Source organism: Solanum stenotomum, chromosome 8 (assembly GCF_019186545.1).
Source record: "Solanum stenotomum isolate F172 chromosome 8, ASM1918654v1, whole genome shotgun sequence".
NCBI classification, from domain to species: domain Eukaryota; kingdom Viridiplantae; phylum Streptophyta; class Magnoliopsida; order Solanales; family Solanaceae; genus Solanum; species Solanum stenotomum.
In genome coordinates, this window is record NC_064289.1 from 13,578,484 (window position 1) to 13,598,433 (window position 19,950).

Sequence of the window (19,950 nt, forward strand, 5' to 3'; positions counted from 1 at the left end):
GCCGAATCCAAATTAATAGGGCTCCAAGACGGATATAATGAGATGGGAAACCAGAAAAAAAAAGTTACACTTGTTATTAGTTGGTAGAGTGACTAAAAAATTTGAAAATTGTGGTCCGCAAGTTAATTCATATGCCTAATTTCTTATCTCGGTTCAAGTAAACATGCTAATAGTGTAAATAATGTTTACTCTATTAGTGTAGTTTTAACCTATGATGATAGGCTAGTATGAAGTTTCTCGGATTCTTCTAAAATCCTCCAAAAATGCACAACTTTTTTGAAGGATCACAATGACATTTTTGAACAAGTCTGAGGAACATTTCTACTAGATTACCATTTAATCCTTGTAGTATGTACCTATAATTAGTTCATGAGTGACTGAATTGTGTAAGTAGCTTTTTATACCGTCAGTGTATAAAACACAAACTCTTTTTGAATACTCATGGAGATCCCAAACCAGAATGCAGAAGTTCAAGTCTGATGATAGTGGATTTGCTGTTTCTAATGACCAAAGAGATATTTGTGTTCTACATAAGCAAATTCATGTACACAATTAATTTTGATATGCAAATGAGGAAATGGAACAGATGCATAGGCAGGCAACTGATCTTCTTTTATAAAGTCAAAAGTTTAGAGCTTTAACTAGAGGTGGATGTTTTCCATTTCACTCTCCAACTCTCTTTGACATTTGCAAACAGTTGCTGGATTCCTCTCTTTCAAAAGTACTAATCACAGCACAACACTGTTAGAACTCCATAAGTAGACCATCGTGTGATCTCGATGTGCTGCTCTTCTGTTTCATTCTCCTCTCTGGGCTTGTCAATTTGTATGGGAGCCACCCTCTAAACAAATGAACCAACCTGGATTCACAATTAGCTACAACACCCCTGTTGTTGTCATGATTATTGTTTTGGTTCTCTGATAAGTCAGCTTGATGGTGATTACCCTCTCGTTCACCTCTCCGTTGTCTGCTTTCACAGCCTTTTGATCTGCAAAAATGCATTTTCAAAGATGATGCTATCTATGTGCCCTTACAATGCCACTATGCAAGACAAATTCATACATATAGTGAACATTTCATAAAAATATGCATAAACTCTGCATGATCACACAAAGTGACATAGCCAGGTCTATATCGGTATGATGGTGAGCAGTACTAGCAAGTGGCAAGAAATCAACATAGAAACTATAAATGGAACATATAAATGACAATATTCTAGTATTAGAAACTATATATGGAAACACCTAGATGAACAAGATCCAACTTTTATGACCAAGTGTCTCCAGCAACTTAGGCCTAGTGTTTGCAATCTATGGAAGAATCAAGCATCGATAGCAATCAATACCATAACAGGCATGGGTGAAGTGCAATATTAGAACACATGAACCAACAATAAGGATGAAAACAATATACATATCTTACATGCTAGGTTCATTCTTACTAGAGTCCTCTCTCTCTGATCGCGTTTTGACCAGATTGTAACTGATGGAGACATGCCTCATAAAACTGAGCTGCAAATGCAAAAACATCAAGCTTTAGCGCGTTAAGGAAATGTTAAAAAATTCCACTTGGGCTTTATAACGAAAAAAGCACATAATCATTAGCAATGATCTGAAAAATTCTTAACTCCGGGGTGGAAAGAAACTGCTGAACGAGATCTCATAAGCCAGAATATAGACAAAATCGGATAAACAATCAGTCTAGTGAAAGTAACCACAGCCTCTGGCAATATGCAAACACCGTGTGAATCTGTCTACGTGAGCAATCTTACATTTTCACGATTATCTAAAATATTTTGATAATAAATCTGTTTCTTTTCGGTAGGGAGAATTCATATGAACCAGAATCTCCTTAGAGCCTTAGATACCTTAGTAATTGAACCTGCTTTTTACAGGTCTCTCTTCAGACCATTTTCACCTCTTTATGGTGCATTCAGAATTATTTGTTAACGAAGATGTACTCGTAGGAGCTTATTAATTTCCAAACAAACAGGAATATATAGAACCACACACATTCGACTGCAGAAGTCAAGATTCTGATTTGGCTAAAAAAAAATCAATTTTCTTCAAAGCCTATACATCTCCTTTTACAAATTGCATATTCCAATGCATTTGGCTACAAGTAACATAAGCAAATCATATAAAGATTAGATAAAAGAGAACTTTCCTAGATCAAAAATATGATGAATGAGAAGAAACCTTATCGTCATCCTTGATCCGATAGGTTCCTAACAAATCACTATCAGTAAGTAGCTTCCGCCCATCGTAGCTCAAGCAAAAATGTCCCCATACATGTGACCTGTAATATTGTCACAATAAAACTATTGAATTTGAAAGAACTAGCTAAGGTAATATACAGTGAAACAGCTATGCAAATTACGTCAGACAGAAATCGAAGTATAAGTCTCAAGCAATCTACAACAGAAGAAGTTTAGTTTGAAAGTTCCCTTTTGCAAAGCACATACCATGAAACCTTGCCAGTTCCTGTCTTTGGAAAATGACTGAAGACAGATTCCACCGCCTGTTTCAGCTCCGCCACTGTCCCATTCCTTGCAACTTTAATATCTGCACAACACAAAATTCAATTGATCTGACCATTTGAAAAAACATATGATACATGACCAATGATGAAGCTTACCCCCTTTGCCACTCCACTAAAAGAATTCTCATGTCAAGGGCATTCGAAAACTTATATACAACAAAACAACACAAAAAAGGACTACCTTTCACCCTATTTGCATAATAGTGAAGGGATTTCAAATGAATCCCCTTCCTCCAAGCTAGCTCCGCCCCTGGATACATCAATTCTAGCGAACCACATGTGGATCAATCTAGGTAGTATAGAATAAGTGTCATAGCACCTAATGTCCTACTATCTTTGACTCAAACCATATATACGTGTTAAAATATCATATACATATATGTACATGGGCGGAGCCATCTTAGGTGAAGGATGGTTTGGTGCGCACTCTTGATAATTATGTGGTGTACAGAGGTTAAATGTTAGTTATTATGAGTATATATTTAATTTAGCACCCCCTTAACACAACTGAGAAGAAAATTTGCACACCCTTCGCCAAATTCTTGGCTCCAAGATTGTATATGTATATACACGGGGATTCCCCTACCTTGTAATCCCACCCCAATTATAAAAAAAATATGTACACACATAAACAAAACTTATCTCTGAAACTATCACTCTAAATTCTGGATCCGTTTCTAAGGGCGTATACACATGAATTTCAGTACTATTTGAACTCACTGACTCTAAATCCTGAATTCGTCGCTATACAGACACATAAAGATGGAGATCAATTTCAGTATTTCATAAGACAATTTAACAGGAGGAGAAAAATAAGAAAAAATACCAAAGGAAGAGCCATCCAATTTGAGTATTGTGAGATTGAGTGGCTCCTCAGGCAACTTGTTGTAGTACAAACTCTTTTGTGGGCTGAGCAAAAATGGTGGTACTACACAAGACAATGATGATCCATTCTTTTGAAATGAAAATCTAGGACTAACATCTTCTTCATCCCTCTTTAAAACTTCCATAACTAGTACACCATTTATAAAGTAGTAAACTAAAACTATATTTGATTTATAACATCACCATTTTAAAGAGCTCTAATTTGATCTCCTTAAGTTTTCTAATATTAATATTGTTATTATTTAAGTAGTATTATTATATATATCTTTTGGTGATTGATTGATTCTTTGGTGCACATTTAAGGTTGTGGTTGGCTTATGTTGGAGGAAATTCTAAGTGGAACATAAAGAATTCAATTCAATTGCTTTCTACTATCACTTTCTGCCTATTTTTTTTTTTTTTCAGTGTTCGATATTTATATTGGAGTCTGACGAATTTAAATTTGCGTCTGAAAATTTCACATTGATATTAAAGCACTCCCTAACAAAGGCAAATCTTTATCCAAATAATTTAAATTCGAACGCTATTAAGCTAGCGTTTGGCCACAAATTAACAAATATTTTTGACAAATATTATTTGGGTGAAATTTCACCATGTGTTTGGCATAATATTTGAGAAATATATTTCATATTTTTAATAAATTTGATTTATACCCATAAGTTTTAAAAATTATCAAAACTAACCATTGTATTACTTAGCAAAATAAAAATGTCGTCGTAACAAGATTCATGACTTCTGCAACAAGTCAATTGGACCTTTGTTGCAGCAAATAACAAGTAGTGTCCATGACACTAGAGCAATGTAGTAGTGCAACAAACATCATTCCATACATCATGAAATAGACGGAGCACATGACTTTATTACCCTGAGCCGATTATTCGTCATTTTCATCAACAACCATATCATCACTTTCATATTCACTGAATATTTCATCACTGGTTTGGTGTTCACGTAAAAAAATTACTTATGTAATACAACATAAACAACTACTATGTTTTTGTAAAAGATAAAAGTTTGATATAGAATTTGAATTTTTTAAAGCTCCCAAATAATGAGATTTGACCCAAATACTAGTTTTTTCTAGTATTTGGGAATTTGGGTTATTTGTCAAAAATATTTGTCAAATAATGACAAACTATATGGACAAACACTATTTGTCAATTTTTCCTCTAAATTTTACTTGAGAAATTTATGGCCAAACGAATCCTAAGAATGAAGAAATATTTATCGGTCCGTAACAGGTGACTTTGTGCCTACTTGTTTGGTGCCTACTTGACTGGGAGGGAGAATTTTTGTTCCTAAATGGAATTAAACGTCCCTATCACGCGCCACAGATGGAATAACAAAGTTGGGCCACCGAGAACCCGTGATTCTACTAGGCCCGCTTCGATTTTAATCCTTTTCGTGAATGCTTTTGGTACCAAATAAGTTTGAAGAACATTAATCCTTGTCATAAAACGAGTGTTATNATTTCTTATGTAATACAACAAAAACAACTACTATGTTTTTATAAAAGATAAAAGTTTGATATAGAATTTGAATTTTTTAAAGCTCCCAAATAATGAGATTTGACCAAAATACTAGTTTTTTCTAGTATTTGGGAATTTGGGTTATTTGCCAAAAATATTTATCAAATAATGACAAACTATATGGACAAACACTATTTGTCGATTTTTCTCCTAAATTTTACTTGAAAAATCTATGATCAAATGAATCCTAAGAATGAAGAAATATTTATCGGTCTGTAACAGGTGACTTTGTGCCTACTTGTTTGGTGCGTTTATGACTGGGAGGGAGAATTTTTGTTCCTAAATGGAATTAAACGTCCCTATCACGCGCCACAGATGGAATAACAAAGTTGGGCCACCGAGAACCCGTGATTCTACTAGGCCCGCTTCGATTTTAATCCTTTTCGTGAATGCTTTTGGTACCAAATAAGTTTGAAGAACATTAATCCTTGTCATAAAACGAGTGTTATGAATTAATTACATTATTTTTTTATTCTTTTTCAAATTATAAAAAATCCTTAAAATTTATGAATTTCGGATATATTATTGGATTTCTTGATACATCACTGGACATCCGGATACATAAGTGAGGGATGTATCCGAGAGGGGAGAGATATATCATAGAGGGGATAGGACATCCGAATACATCACTGAACTTTCGGATACATCATCAAACATCTAGATACATATGTGAGGAATGTATCTGAGAGGGGATAGGGATGTATCAGTGAGAGGAGAGTGATAAATTCGAGAGGGAATTTTTGAAATTTTTGTAAATGATTGGAAATTTTAGAGATTATGGCAAAATCTTATATGTATTTAGGTAATTTTTCCTAAAATGTATAAGATTCTTAAAGACCATAAATTCAAGTCCTAGATATAAAAAAAGGAAAAAAGGACAAATATAACCCGAACAATTACAAATGGTATGTTAATACTCTCCGTTATACTTTAAGGTTGTATATACCCTTACTGTTACACTTTTGGATTGTGTATACCCTTAAAACTAACGGACGGACACGTGACTTCATCTCAACCATTTACTCAATTTTATTTATTTATTTACCTAAAATTAAAAGATCCACCCAACCCACAACCAAATAACCAAATCTTCATCTAGAATAAACCCAATGCATCCTCTATAAAGTTTCAAACAACAACAATGAATCAACCCCTTTCAACAACACATAGATTTTAAGAATATTTTTAACATTGTGCAAAATTAAAATCAAAAGCTTTCCAACAACAATCACAAAAATATGGTGCACTTGGTTCAATTCATCAAAATCTATTTCAAGAATATTTTTGAACCCTTTTAACCATAACAAATCAATTTGAGCTCAAACTTTTTGATTCAATTGCAAACCCAATTTAAAGCTTGAAGTTTTATCCATCAATGGTGATAGTATATTTAACCCGTTTCAACAACAACTAATCAATTTAAGTTCAAATTTTCTTATTTGATTGCAAACCCACTTTTCTTGAAGTTTTGTCCATCAATGATGATAGTATTTCCAATCCCTTTCAACAACAACAAATCAATTTAAATTCGAAATTTTTGATTCTATTGAAGACCCACTTTTAAACTTGAAGTTTTGTCTATCAATGGTGATAGTATTTCCAACCCCATTCAACAACAAATCGATTTGAACAACAAATTAAAATTGATCTCTTGTTTTTCAACGAAAGCACATGCTACTGTGTCTTTGTTTTAATGAGATTTGAAAAAGAGTTGCAAATGAAGATGAATTGAAGAACAATTTTGTCTTTTGTTTGATTTAAAAGGTTTTGGGTTATGTTTTAATGGAGGAGGGTTCTTTACTTTTTATTTTAATTTTAAATGTCATGGTGTTGTAATGTGGGTCATGGGTGGGTAAATTAAGAAAGATGGGTGGGTTTTTGGGTAAAAAAAAAAATAAAATCAGGTAAATTATTGAGATAAAGCCATGTGTCCGTCAGTTAGTTTTAAGGTTATGCACAACCTAAAAGATTGACGGTAAGGGTATAGACAACAAAGTATAACGGAGGGTATGTACGTACCATTTATGATAGTTCGGGAGGTATATTTGTCCTTTTTCCCTATAAAAAAATTTTATGCTACAAGACGCAAATCTAGAAAATAACAAAAATAAAATAGAAAAGAAGAAGAATGTGTTTGTAGAGTAATAAACACATTTTTTTTGTGTTAGGAACTTCTCTTTCTTCTTTACAATGTACAATGCACTATGTATTTGCTTTTCAAAGGAAGCTCCTCCTCTAGGACCCAATAGACTCCCATAAATCAATTAGGAGGAATAAAGTTTTTCTCTTTTTTTTGTTCAAAGGAAGAATAAAGTAAATCATGTGTTGTTGATATTCTTTTTAGGGATAAGAGTCTGAAAAATATCCTAATTTTGGTCGAAATTGCTGTTACGATACCAAACTTTATGGAGGACCTATTACCTTTGAACTATTTAATAGTGTATTTTTTACCCCCTAAATTATTTAATAGTGTATTTTAAAGGTATATATGTGCCCACGTGGACACGTTACTATTTATAATTATGCATTATTGTTTATGTTCACGTGGGCAAATATATATGTTTAAAATACGGTATTAAATAGTCTGGGGGTAATAGGTCCTCATTAAAGTTTTGTATCGTAACAACAATTTCGGCAAAAGTTAAGATATTTTTCAGACCATTATTCTTTTATCATCTTTGCTTTATTGAACATGTACATTTTTCCTAGACAAGAATGCTACACTTCTAACATAATCATATTTCCTTTTTAGTGCATTTAACAATAATGTTTTTTCTTAAATTTGAAAGTTATTTAATTTCATTTTTATTTATGTTTATAACATAAATATTTTGGCATATTTGAAAATTAAAGCTGATCATAAATTTGTATCCAATCAAAAATATTCATATAAACTGAAACATCAAAATTGAAGTTGAGGAAAACAAATTACTTAGAGACAATCGATCATCTTAACAGTAATTTACTGGAGCCACCTTTGTCAGAATATTATACCATGTAGGGTAAAAAGAAATTATGTATATATATTATACATTGAATTTCTTTAAATTTTGTCTTGTGCATGCCCAATTGACACTTTGAAATATCCTTTGAAATGAAGTGGTTCACTTAGCTAGAAATTATACATTTCATCGAGACAACATAATTTTGTTCTACTTGTAATCATTCATGAACAATTTATTGTTCATATACGTGTACTTTGTCTTTTTTTTTGTATGATTTGTTGCATTTAATTATGATTAATATCAGAAAATGAATCAAAGTTTAATGTGTTGAGTCCCACACATGACACATCATTCGTAGAATGGGGATTTAGTGACTCTTTATATGACCATTTAGGATCGTTTGGTGTGATGGATAAGATGAATTAATTCTGGGATAACTTTTTAATGGCATTTAATTCATTGTTTGGTTGCAAAGGTAGGGATAACTTATCCCAAGATTAACAATTAGTCCTGGGTTAAGTTATCCCTCACTGGGGGTGGTATAGTAATCCCAGGATAAGTTATCCTGGGATAAAGTGTGTAAATTAACAAAAATACCTCCCTTAAACTCTTTTTTATACACCACTTTTATATTCATACATATTAACATAGTTTTTAACAACATTTATAATATCATTCACAACCTTAAGTATTTGTTGTTTTTATGATAAATACATTTTTCTATTAAAAAATTACATTTTATAAATATGAATATATTATAAGTTAAATTTATTTACGTAATTATTATGTTTATTTATATTTTGATTTCTCTTAAAATGTTCACTCCACTACTAAATTACATATTTTTCATTAAATAGTTTATTACTCACTTAAAAATTATATTTTATTTATAATTAAAATGTAGATAGCTTTAATAATAAATTTTCTTTTACTTTAATAAACTTAAAACAAAAGTTTTATTTTTAAGATAAATAAGATGAAAGTTTTATTTTTAAACTAAATAAGATGAAAGTTTTATTTTTTAAGCTAAATAAGATGAAAATTTTATTTTTAAGCTAAAAAAGATGAAAATTTATTTTTAAGCTAAATAAGATGAAAGTTTAATTTTTAAGTTAAATAAGATGAGCATTTAAATTTTAAAACATACGGCACAATCATGGAAATGCACACACAAAAATATTTAAGCTAAATAAGATGGAAATTTTATTTTTAAGAATGAATAACTAAAGATTGCAAAGAAAATGTAAAAAAAAAAAACTAAATAAGATGAGGGTATTTTTGTAAACAAACAACTTATTCTCAAAAATTATACAATGAATATTAGTTTAAATATGACAAACCAAACAAACAATAAAAACTAATCTCAGCATAACTTATCCCAGTATACTTATCCCAGCATAACTAATCCCAACATAACTAGTATTCAAACCAAACGACCCCTTTTATTATGATATTGTCCATAGTAAACTGTCTACTAGTCTTACGCTCTAAATTAATGGTGTTTTTACGTTCTTCTGAAGTATAATTTTTTCTATGACCTTTTTAAGTTTTTTAAAAATTAAAAAAAAGCTGATTTCAATATTTAATTGTTCTCTTAGCATACTTTTTGATAGAAAAAATTCAGACATCAGTAATCAAAACTGACCCCAAAATGTTAAGTCTTGGGAGACATACGACTTCTTTTGGAAAAAAAACAAGTCCTAATTAGACAACAATGTGATCCATGACTTTCATCATATGATATATTCATGCCCACTAAGGTAGCTCCATTTTGTTTGGTATATTAGATCCACATGATCATTACATATCACGATCATAATTTGATAACTCGTTAATTTTAACATAACATTTCTTATGACTTATTTAAAACGATAAAAAATAAAAAAAAAACTGATATATTATACATATTTTTAATATAAGAAATTCAGAACGACTAAATCTAAGAAAGTAAATTGTTTACTTTCTTAGATTTTGTGCAATTCAATCAAACTATAAAAGAACAAATTGAAACGAAAAGAGTAACTATTATCGTTGAGAAAAAAAATAAAATATGTTCCACTAATAACAAAGTACCAATTAGGAATTGTATACATTGAATGATACAAACCACCATGGGACTATTCAAGAACTGTGTAAACTTCTTGAAAACCAATTGACCCCAAAACACTCACCAAACCATTGTCTATCTTGTTGGTTGTTTTGTCCATCTAGCTACAGATTCCACCCCCCACCCCACCCCCAAAAAAAAAACATATCTTATAATTTCATGTGGAAATATGTTCAACAAATAATTGTCATTCTCCCAAATAGATTCTACACGATGCGAATTTAAATCAGTCGAATTTCAATATGAATATTAAATACTGAATGAGAAAACAAGCATCCAACATAAGGAATCAATCTTTAATCCAATTCAGAAATATCAAGTAGCATGCTTCCAAACTAACCAACCAAAACCAATAGAATATTTTGCCAATTTTCTCATGATTTTTTTTTTTTGAGATTTTTCAATTGATGAGAGTGGTTGCATCATGACTTTAATTTCTTGAACTTTCATCTCAGACATGTAGCACATGTCCAAATCTAATCTTAGTTAATTAGAAAAATGATAGTAATAATCAGAGGCAAATTCAAAAAGTTAATTTAAATTTACGTCAATTTATCTTATAACAATCTTAAATTAATATTGTAATAATAATCGAATCAATGGACTGGGTTCCAAGCCAATTAAATACATCATATACATTTAATGAATTATTTAACACAAATATATAATCTAAATAAAAATTATTAAATTCACTTGTAACTATTTCACTAGCTCCGCCCCCGATTAATAATTGTTACTTCTAATGAGTGTAACCAGAAAGATCGTATTCAAACGTACAAGTCAAATAACAGCATTATCATGATGGTTGACTGGTCTTAATTTTATCCTTAGGTTATACTAATTTTTTTTTTACAAATTCGTATATATTTTAATTTTAACACGTTATAAACGATAAATTTATTATTATCTTCAGACTACCGATTAATTAATTAAGAAATTCCATATAATTGTTCTTTAAATAATTTATTTCTGTAAATTCTTAAGTTAATTAGCAGTAATTCGTTATGAAGTATTAACCGCCTTTTGTGGTTCAAAATTAATTAAAGGAAAATTTACTCATATTTTAATGGGGACATAAACAAGTCATGACCTAAATTTGTCCAAACATTTGTCATGCCAGACAAAAAAAAAAATTGCGTTAATACTTTATTTGATAAAACACGTTTAAGTTTCGTTCACACGCTTTAAATCTTGAATTAGTAATGATATGTCATTTTCCAACAACTAGAAAATTAAAGGGAGAAGATATATATTCTTGTTCTACTTTATTATAATGTTCAATTTACCATTGATTGTTAATGGAAAATTATATAGTATCTTTTACTTTTTCTTGGTAAACAAAGGACTGCATGCTGGATCAATAGGTCAAACAAGTATTCATAGAAAAGAAGGAAATGTGGGACAATGTGAATGAAATTGAGTTCATTTAAGAAATTAAACTTCTTTACGTTATTAGAGTTAGACCTAATTCGATGCGGATCTTTAGGGTCTCGAATAGTTATCGGGGGAAATATAGGAATACTTCATGAATGTATTTGCACACACTAGATCAGATAGTGGAACCTTTGATAAAGAATATTTGTATCTGAGCTTGGAGAGAAAGATGATTAATAGAATGAATCCTATATGATCGGTGAAAGACGAAAACTCTGGGTGGTATATAATTTGGACAATCTTTTTTTTTGTTAAGCTAATTTTTTGAGTTATGACTAGTAAAATAAAGTTCTAGACCTAATTTAATAAGGGAAAAAAAGTATTTATCATAAATTCCATTTGTAATTTTCTTTAGGAGGTAACAAAAGTAAAAGACAAGAGATTGTACCATCAGTTGCATTGTCGGACGGATCACAAGAGAATTAATTAAGCTCTACTTTATATATGAAAAGTTGAAAACAAAAGGAAAATCAATAAACACTTTATTAATTGTTAATGCAAGAGTTAAACTAACTAATATATATCAATAATGTAAAATAAACTATTATTAAAATTGATACGTATGATTAATTTAACTATCTAATAGACGAATAAAAATATACACAAAAAAATTCCAAAGTTGAATCTAAAGTCACTACAACAAAAGAGACATTTTGTGGTAATATATTTTCCTATTAGCAATAATTGAGTTAATGTCATTGCATCCAGAATCACTAAAACTTTTAGCAGTATTTATATAGAGTGTTATTATAATTATATACTCATATTTATTATTGCCGTTAAATATAATATGGAGACAATTATATTATTGTCGCTAAATCTTTTATTTGTTGTATTGAATCACTAAATGAAACATTTTATTAAAAGTTAATATGTTAATTCGATTGTCTAAATGAAATATCTTTAGAATTATGAGTATTAGTGTGCGAAAATATTGTAATGTGTAGTGAGATTTTTATTTGAAAGAAAGAGTGGAGAGAACGAAAAATATTCTAAATCTCCAATTTATTCACTACTGAAAAGAGCGAAACATTATGTATTAGGAATACGTTTCAATGTAATCTGAAGTTTTTGAGTTATACGACGTTGTTGAATTGTTGTATCATGAAGGAGATAAGGCAAGAGTTCTACTGCTGAATCGATGTAAATTATATTGCAGTAGACTCAAATATTCTTAAAAAGAGCACCTCAACTTAAATATTTATCTTTTTAATCGTAATTTACTATAATTTGTGATATATACACGAACGGTAACTATGCCACTAGTATAGAAGTGTGTGGGAGAGATGGTCCAAAAACATGTTTTTGTGAGGTGTCGATATGTTTGCTACTCTTTTGGCCGACCCAACTTAAATGCTCTCTCCCTTTTTCTTTTTCTCACCAGACAATTCTCCTTCTCCTCTCTTTCCTTTTTCTACCACATTAATATTTACTTATATATAAATAAATAAACATCTACAACAACTTATACCAATTCTTTTATAATCTCTATAGGTATTTTTGTGATATCATTTATGAGATGGAACTTGAGCTTGGTCTTGGTCTTGCACTTCCTAATTCCCATTTTGTTAGTCCTATCAAATCTTCCTACCTAAATGACAACATTAATATTGACACATTTGATGACAACTTCTCAGAAATGAAGAAGATTAATAATGATGATGGTAGCAACAAAGTTGAAGGTAAAACATTGTCTTTGCTTATATGGAATGGCCAACCAAATGAAGAAGAAGATGATAATGATGATGGTCATCAAAAAAGGAGAAATTTTGAAGCTTGTTATAATCAGTAAGTTTATGTTACAAAATGTGTGTAGTATAAATTATCTGCTATTTGTTGTAAATATATTATTACATGTTTATGTGTAGTTTCATTCATACCTTTACAAACTCTTCGTTGAAGGCGGAGTTAGATAGGGTCTAAGGATTTATTCGAAGTCCTTTGAAGGAAATTTATTTTAGTTATATATAGTTAAAAGTATTTCATAGTAGATGTTGGATCACTTTTAACTTTTTCAAATTTATTTATTTACTTTATCATATTTTAAACTCTCTTACTGAAAACTATGACTGCACCACTGCTCCTCATTGATCTCTCATATCATAATCTACTTGAACATACTTGTATATGTACTTGGAAACTTGGAGTTTATTTGAATTGACTTATTTTTTAGTGTTTTTAAGTCAAAACAGATTTTAAACATTGGTATATTGTTTGGCCATTTGGGTAAGATTAAAAAAATACTTTAAACACTTGTTATTAAGTCAAAATAAGTCCAGAATCATAAGTTAGAAATCCTAATTAATGGTTTTGACTTATAATTTCTTGTCTAACAATATTGTTATTCTTTTAGTTTAATTTCCTAAGTGTATTAAAAATCATTATTTTTAGCTGATCTTGGGATATATTAATTATTACTAATTAATAAATATGAATTTGTGATGCAGGGAATTCAAGGAAGAAAATGGAGTAGTGGGGTGGCCACCAATTAAATCATGGAGAAAAAAACTTATTCATGGGATTAATCATGAAGTTGGATGGAACAAAAATAATAATAATATTAATCATAGACACAATATTGGAATTAGAAATTCCATGTATGTGAAGGTTAAAATGGAAGGAGTAGCCATTGGAAGAAAAATTGATCTAATATTATATAATTCTTACCAAATCCTTACTAACACCTTGCTCCAAATGTTTCATAAATGTAAGTAATTAATTCACTCCTATTATTATATAAAAATATGAAAATTAAAATAGCATGTCCTCTTTTCTTTTTTTCACAAAATATCAATAAGGAATTAATTAAGAATTGAATTAATAAGTTTGGTTAATTTATATGCAGCACATGAGAGTTGTGATGAAAATGATGGACGCTTTACAGTATTGTACCAAGACAAAGAAGGAGATTGGATGCTTGCTGGAGATGTACCTTGGGAGTATGTACCTTACCTCTTCTATCCTAGTGTGATTCACATAAATTCAGTAACTTTTACTCTTACTTTAGATACGTATTCAAAAATTTACTAACATCTCTAGATGAATATTTGATTGTAAACCTGATTATTATTGTATATATTAACTTGAAATTGTGTAAAATTTATAAACTTCAAATTCAGGAGTGCTCGGTTGCTACACCATTATTTATATTTGATCTATGACAAGTAAAATATAAATTAGAAATTGTTGTTTCCAGTATTTATTCAGAGGATATATAATGGTTTAATTTTGCAGAACATTCATGGAGACAGTTCAAAGAATACAGATACTAAGGAATTGGAAGAGTAGAAGAAGTACAAGAAAATCATCCCATATTTCTTAAGAGTATTAATTATATTATATAGTTTAAAGAATGTTGAAGATAATTAATTAAAAGATATGAAGAAAAAAAATTAGTTACATGAGTGTGACATTGTAATTTTATTATCTTTGTACTAATTTTATATTTATTATCTTGGTTTGATTTGGGACAATTATTTATAATAGGTGGACAAATAATATGGAAGTACTCACTAGCGAAAATTTTCTTCACGTTAATTCTACATTAATGCGTAGTGAACAAATGCATGCTCTTTTTTCTTCTCTTTTTTTTCAACGGTATGATTCATATCCACGATTTAAAGTTTATGAGTTTTTATAATAATTTTAAGTTAATATACGATAATAATTAAGTTCACTAAGTTAATATACGATAATAACCGAATTCCCCACAAATGTACCCATGCCACGACAAGCTGACCTGGCCTGGTAGCTCATTCTGGGTCAGGACCTTTTTTTTTTTGCTGGGCCTGGTTGGCCAAGTTCCTTGGCAACACAGCCCAATATTACCATACATAGTAATGCAAAACTACTAGGTGCATATTAATAGCTCATCACATAAAAGGGATTTTTACATATATAATTTATATTTAGGAAAAATTGTGCATTATAGAAAAGTATTAATTCTAAATAAATGTTATAGCTACAGTTTCATTTAATTCCAATTCGCAACAAACTTTTTGTCATTTACCTCTCTCCCCTGAATCTCGCTCGCCACTCTGTTGCTCGCCTCTCACTTTATACAAACACAAATGTATAAGTTGTTTTTGTGTTTGTATAAAGCGAGAGAGAACTGTATATACAAATACTTATCTCTTCGTCCTATCCTTATAATTATACAAATACAAATCTTTCCCTGCTCAGTTCTCTTTTGCCTTTCTCTCTTTCTCGCTTTATAAAAACACAAATTATACAAAATACAATGTATAATTTGTGTTTGTATAAAGCGCGCGTGAGAGAGAGAGAGAGAGAGAGAGAGAGAGATTTGATATACAAATGTTTTAACTCGATTTAATTGTATACATATTCAAATTTTATGCAGTTATACAAACATAATCATTGATACATATACATAGTAGTTACATATATACAATTATCTAGTCGATATACATACACAATCGCTGCGATTTTATACAAATCAGATGTCTGCGATTTTATACAAATCAGATGTCTGCGATTTATACAAATCAGATGCTCCATAGCAAAATAGCAAAACTATAGTTATAAATCACTAATATGATTTTTATGTTTGTTATTCCTAAAATTTGCTCTTATATTTATCATAACTAATATAGAAATTATTTATTTACAAACCATATTAGGAATTTTGGAGATCTTCTCTTTTTATATATATATATATATATTCTCTCTCGCACAAACCCTAACTACCATTGTCCTCACCCACACTACAAAATAATTATTTTTTCACTAAAACTTTCCATCAAAAAATGTTCATTGGCTGTTTCTACAAATATGTTTGATTGAATTGGTAAGAAAAAGAATATCACTATTTTCATATTAAAAAAATAGAAAGTTTTTCAGTATTTTCGGTGAGAATTCAATTTCTTACCATATATTTTCCCAACGAGCTAATTCGATAAAAAATGATTAATACAAAATTTTCACTAATTTGTGATAAAACTTTTGTTTTTAATAGAGTCTCATGTCCATCATCGTTAAAAATAGAATTAAAGAAATATTTAAGATATATCATGCAGTGTTCGTTGTTTCTAATCTTGTACTACCATCTCATCAACTTCAATAAACACCATATTAACCTTAATTGCATCAGCCCCACCCACCGCGGAATTAAGTTTTTTTCTATTTGATCTGATCTATAGTTAAAGAGCAATACCCCCTAATAATAATAATAATAATGGAACGTGTATTTGAATTTTGCACTTGAAACGAAGGATATAGGTTTGGCACATTAATTAATTTAATGATCGATTGACCCAAAATTATTTTCATACTCAATTCTGGGAACATGCCGCACGTGGAGTGTTGAAGAATGTTTGCAGCCTCAGAAAATAAGTTGCTCATTCCGTTTAAATTATTTATCGTATTTTATTTTCTTATATGTACTTTAAAATTAAGAAATGTTCTTTTATTTTACTTTTATTTATGTCTTTAAAATATAACATCTTTTAGTTAGATTTTTACTTTATTTATGTGTCACCACTCCATAATTAGAGTTTTATAATCTTCAAAAATAATTACCACCGAGGATAAAATTGAAAAAGGAGTAATTATTTTTATCGCGAACAATCCTCTTATGTATTTTCAAGCAAAAGCTAAAGTAAGTTTCTATAGCTAATTGATTAAGTGTGATTAACCTAATCAAACATCATATTCACAGTTGCCATCTATGTTAAAATTGCTTTACCAAGTGGCCACTACTAGGAAAATTCCTCTATAATTGAGTTTGTCTAATAATAAATCATAAGTTTATGAAAGATTAGGGCCACTTCAACAAACTTATTTTCTTTGTTCATGCTCTTTGTGTCATTGACTCCAAGACCATTTCTCATTTGATGACTAAATTATTGCGAGAGATGGAGTTAAAATTTTAAATTTATGAATTTTAGATTATTTTTAAAAAATTATAAAGATCTTTGAGAAATTATTTATACATCTTGAGTAATTTTATATTATAAAGACATGATCTATAGTGAGTTTTATCAAATCTGTAATCGATATGCTAGCTCCGCCCTGATTTATATGGCCACTATAATAATCTAAAAGTTTTCGTCCATTTTAAGCAACTATCCTATAATGAGGTCACATGTGTAAGAAAGAATCTATCTAATATGTCCAGCATAACATTTTCTTGCCACGTGTAATTCCAAATCAGCAAAAATTGGTATGTAAGAATTTTTTTACACCTAATATTTATACTAAACACTTGAGCCTGTTTGGAAAGTCACCCTGGTAATTGAATTTGGTGTAATTACACTCTCCAATTCACAGGAAGAGGTTGTGAATTGTTGGTAATTACATCGTGTAACTACAAGCTGATTACTTTTTTTTTCTATTATTTTTTGTTTTAATTTTTTTTATTATTATTTTAAGTTCTTTTTTTATTTTTATTATTCTAAAAATTTCTAAAAGTTTATTTTATATTTTATATTATTATATTTTATTTTCTTCTCATTTTCAACCTTACTTCACGTGATTCTATGCAATTTTTCGTATTATCTATTTCTTTATGCCATGCTTATATTCTCATTAGCATAATTTTATTAGTATTCTAATTTTTAAATTAAAATATATTTATTCTTAAGTAAGGTTATAGACTTACTCTTTCTTTTTAAAAATAAAATAAAATAAATAAATCATATTTATGTATGCTATGTTGAAATTTGTGATAAGAGTATTATGTTAAATATTTTGTTTTGAATTTATAAGTTATATTACATTTTCAGTTTCATTTGTTTTAGTAATATTGAATTCACATTACAAGTCATTTTTTAATTAGACTTGATAGATTAACTTTTTATCAAATATTTTAATAATTTATAATATTTTATTTATATATTAATCTTTTCATCAAATATGCATTTCACGATATTCGTAAAAATTTAGTACTTTTGGTTTTCATGATCAATTAGAGGGGTAATATTCCATATCCCCATCCCTTTTAACAAATCAAATTAAAAATCCGCCACACTTTCATTATTCCTCTCATTATTTAGTTTATTTTATAAAAAATAATTGATAAATAAGATACGGAAATTACTTTTGAAACCTTTTAAAGTAAAAAATAACAGATATAGAAACTCACTCTCTATATATATATTAAAACTCATCTATTAAAAATGCACATTTCAAAAAGGGAAAATGATATGAAATAATAAACTATTAATTCAAATTAAATGTTATAGCCATAGTTTCTTTTATTTGTAATTCGCAATAAATATTTCATGTTTTTTGCCATCCCATTTGTATACCAAAATATACAAAATATATAAATGCAGGACCCATTTGTATACTGAAATATACAAATGCAGAACCCATTTGTATACCGAAATATACAAATGCAGGACCCATTTGTATACCGAAATATACAAATGCAGGACTCATTTGTTTACCGAAATATACAAATAGACCCAAATACATATTTTTTATGTATATGTATACCGAAATATACAAATTAATAGTCTATGGACCGCAAGTATAAAACTATAGCTATAACATACAAATATGATTTTTATGTTTGCTAAACCTAAAATTTACTCATTCAGAAAAGTAAAACAACTTTATAATACCTATCAAGAATATCTTTTATTCTAATTTTGCCATATTTATAGGATTTGAGTGAAGAATATTAACTCAATTTTGTCAAAAAATTGTTGACTTTGATGTTTGCATCTTTCTTTTCTTAGAAATATTATTTTGAAATTGATTTCCCGTGCAAAATTATGATGCTGTCGTTTTCCTTATGTCCCGTTCATTTTGACTTTGTGATTAAATTGAAATATTACTGTTTTTAATGGGTAAAATATTAATTAGTAGGATTTTTTAAGCTATACAAATAAACATTTTTGAACTAATAACATATTCAAAGTCAACTATATATATGTATAGCTTTTTATGTTAACCGGTATACCTTCATACACAAAGTATATGGATAAAATAGGAAAAGATTTTTGAAACATAAGTAATTTTAGGATATGAAAATGTTTTTTTTCTTAGCTAAATGAAAAAAGTCTTTATTCAATCAAAAAAGTGTAAATTATGTACATGCTAGTCTATAGACTTTTTCGGACTTGTTCTCACAGAAATAATCAATACATAAGTCTATGAGCAAAAACAAGAGTATTAATCTATCAGCAATTTAAGTATTAGCACTTGATGAACATTTGTAGAATCATTGCAAAATTTGTGCTAAAAATATTATTATTTTTTTAGTGAGAATAGAAAAAATAGTAATTTTTCATATGGAAAAATTACAGAACTGTTCACTATTTCAATGAGAATCTGTTTTTCACCATTCATTTTCTCAGTGAAATGCTTCAATAAAAAATGCGTGGAAAAATCAGGTTCTATAACACAAATTTCTCATTGATTCGCAGTGGAAAAACCTTTATTTATAGTATTTTTTTTCTTTCTGATTTCTCTCCAATCATAAGCGAAGAGTCATCTCAACAAAATAAATATTACATAGAAGAGTTCAAACTCATCTCTTAAT

At 29.1% G+C, this 19,950-nt stretch overlaps 2 protein-coding genes across 2 annotated transcripts; one reads left to right on the forward strand and one right to left on the reverse strand.

Annotated features, from left to right (window-relative positions):
- Positions 1-469: 469 nt before the first annotated feature.
- LOC125872723 (uncharacterized) lies at positions 470-3,764 on the reverse strand. The gene is made up of 5 exons (XM_049553499.1): positions 3,368-3,764; positions 2,465-2,564; positions 2,199-2,298; positions 1,423-1,511; positions 470-988 (listed from the first exon to the last, which is right to left on the reverse strand). The coding sequence occupies exons 1-5, from the start codon at positions 3,549-3,551 to the stop codon at positions 745-747; spliced, it is 717 nt and encodes a 238-aa protein (XP_049409456.1). The 5' UTR covers positions 3,552-3,764; the 3' UTR covers positions 470-744.
- A 9,016-nt stretch (positions 3,765-12,780) lies between these two features.
- On the forward strand, positions 12,781-14,892 carry LOC125872724 (auxin-responsive protein IAA29-like). Its single transcript, XM_049553500.1, has 4 exons — positions 12,781-13,229; positions 13,889-14,148; positions 14,287-14,380; positions 14,676-14,892. Exons 1-4 carry the CDS (start codon positions 12,961-12,963, stop codon positions 14,761-14,763), a joined length of 711 nt encoding a protein of 236 aa, XP_049409457.1. The 5' UTR covers positions 12,781-12,960; the 3' UTR covers positions 14,764-14,892.
- The last annotated feature ends 5,058 nt before the right edge of the window (positions 14,893-19,950 follow it).

Coding starts and splice junctions, on each gene's coding strand:
- LOC125872723 (XM_049553499.1), bottom strand. CDS start 3,551: ATGGAAGTTTTAAAGAGGGATGAAGAAGATGTTAGTCCTAGATTTTCA. Junction 2,565..3,367: donor ATTGGATGGCTCTTCCTTTG/GTATTTTTTCTT, acceptor TGTGTTGTGCAG/ATATTAAAGTTGCAAGGAAT. Junction 2,299..2,464: donor GGAACTGGCAAGGTTTCATG/GTATGTGCTTTG, acceptor ACAATATTACAG/GTCACATGTATGGGGACATT.
- LOC125872724 (XM_049553500.1), top strand. CDS start 12,961: ATGGAACTTGAGCTTGGTCTTGGTCTTGCACTTCCTAATTCCCATTTT. Junction 13,230..13,888: donor TTTGAAGCTTGTTATAATCA/GTAAGTTTATGT, acceptor TTTGTGATGCAG/GGAATTCAAGGAAGAAAATG. Junction 14,149..14,286: donor GCTCCAAATGTTTCATAAAT/GTAAGTAATTAA, acceptor ATTTATATGCAG/CACATGAGAGTTGTGATGAA.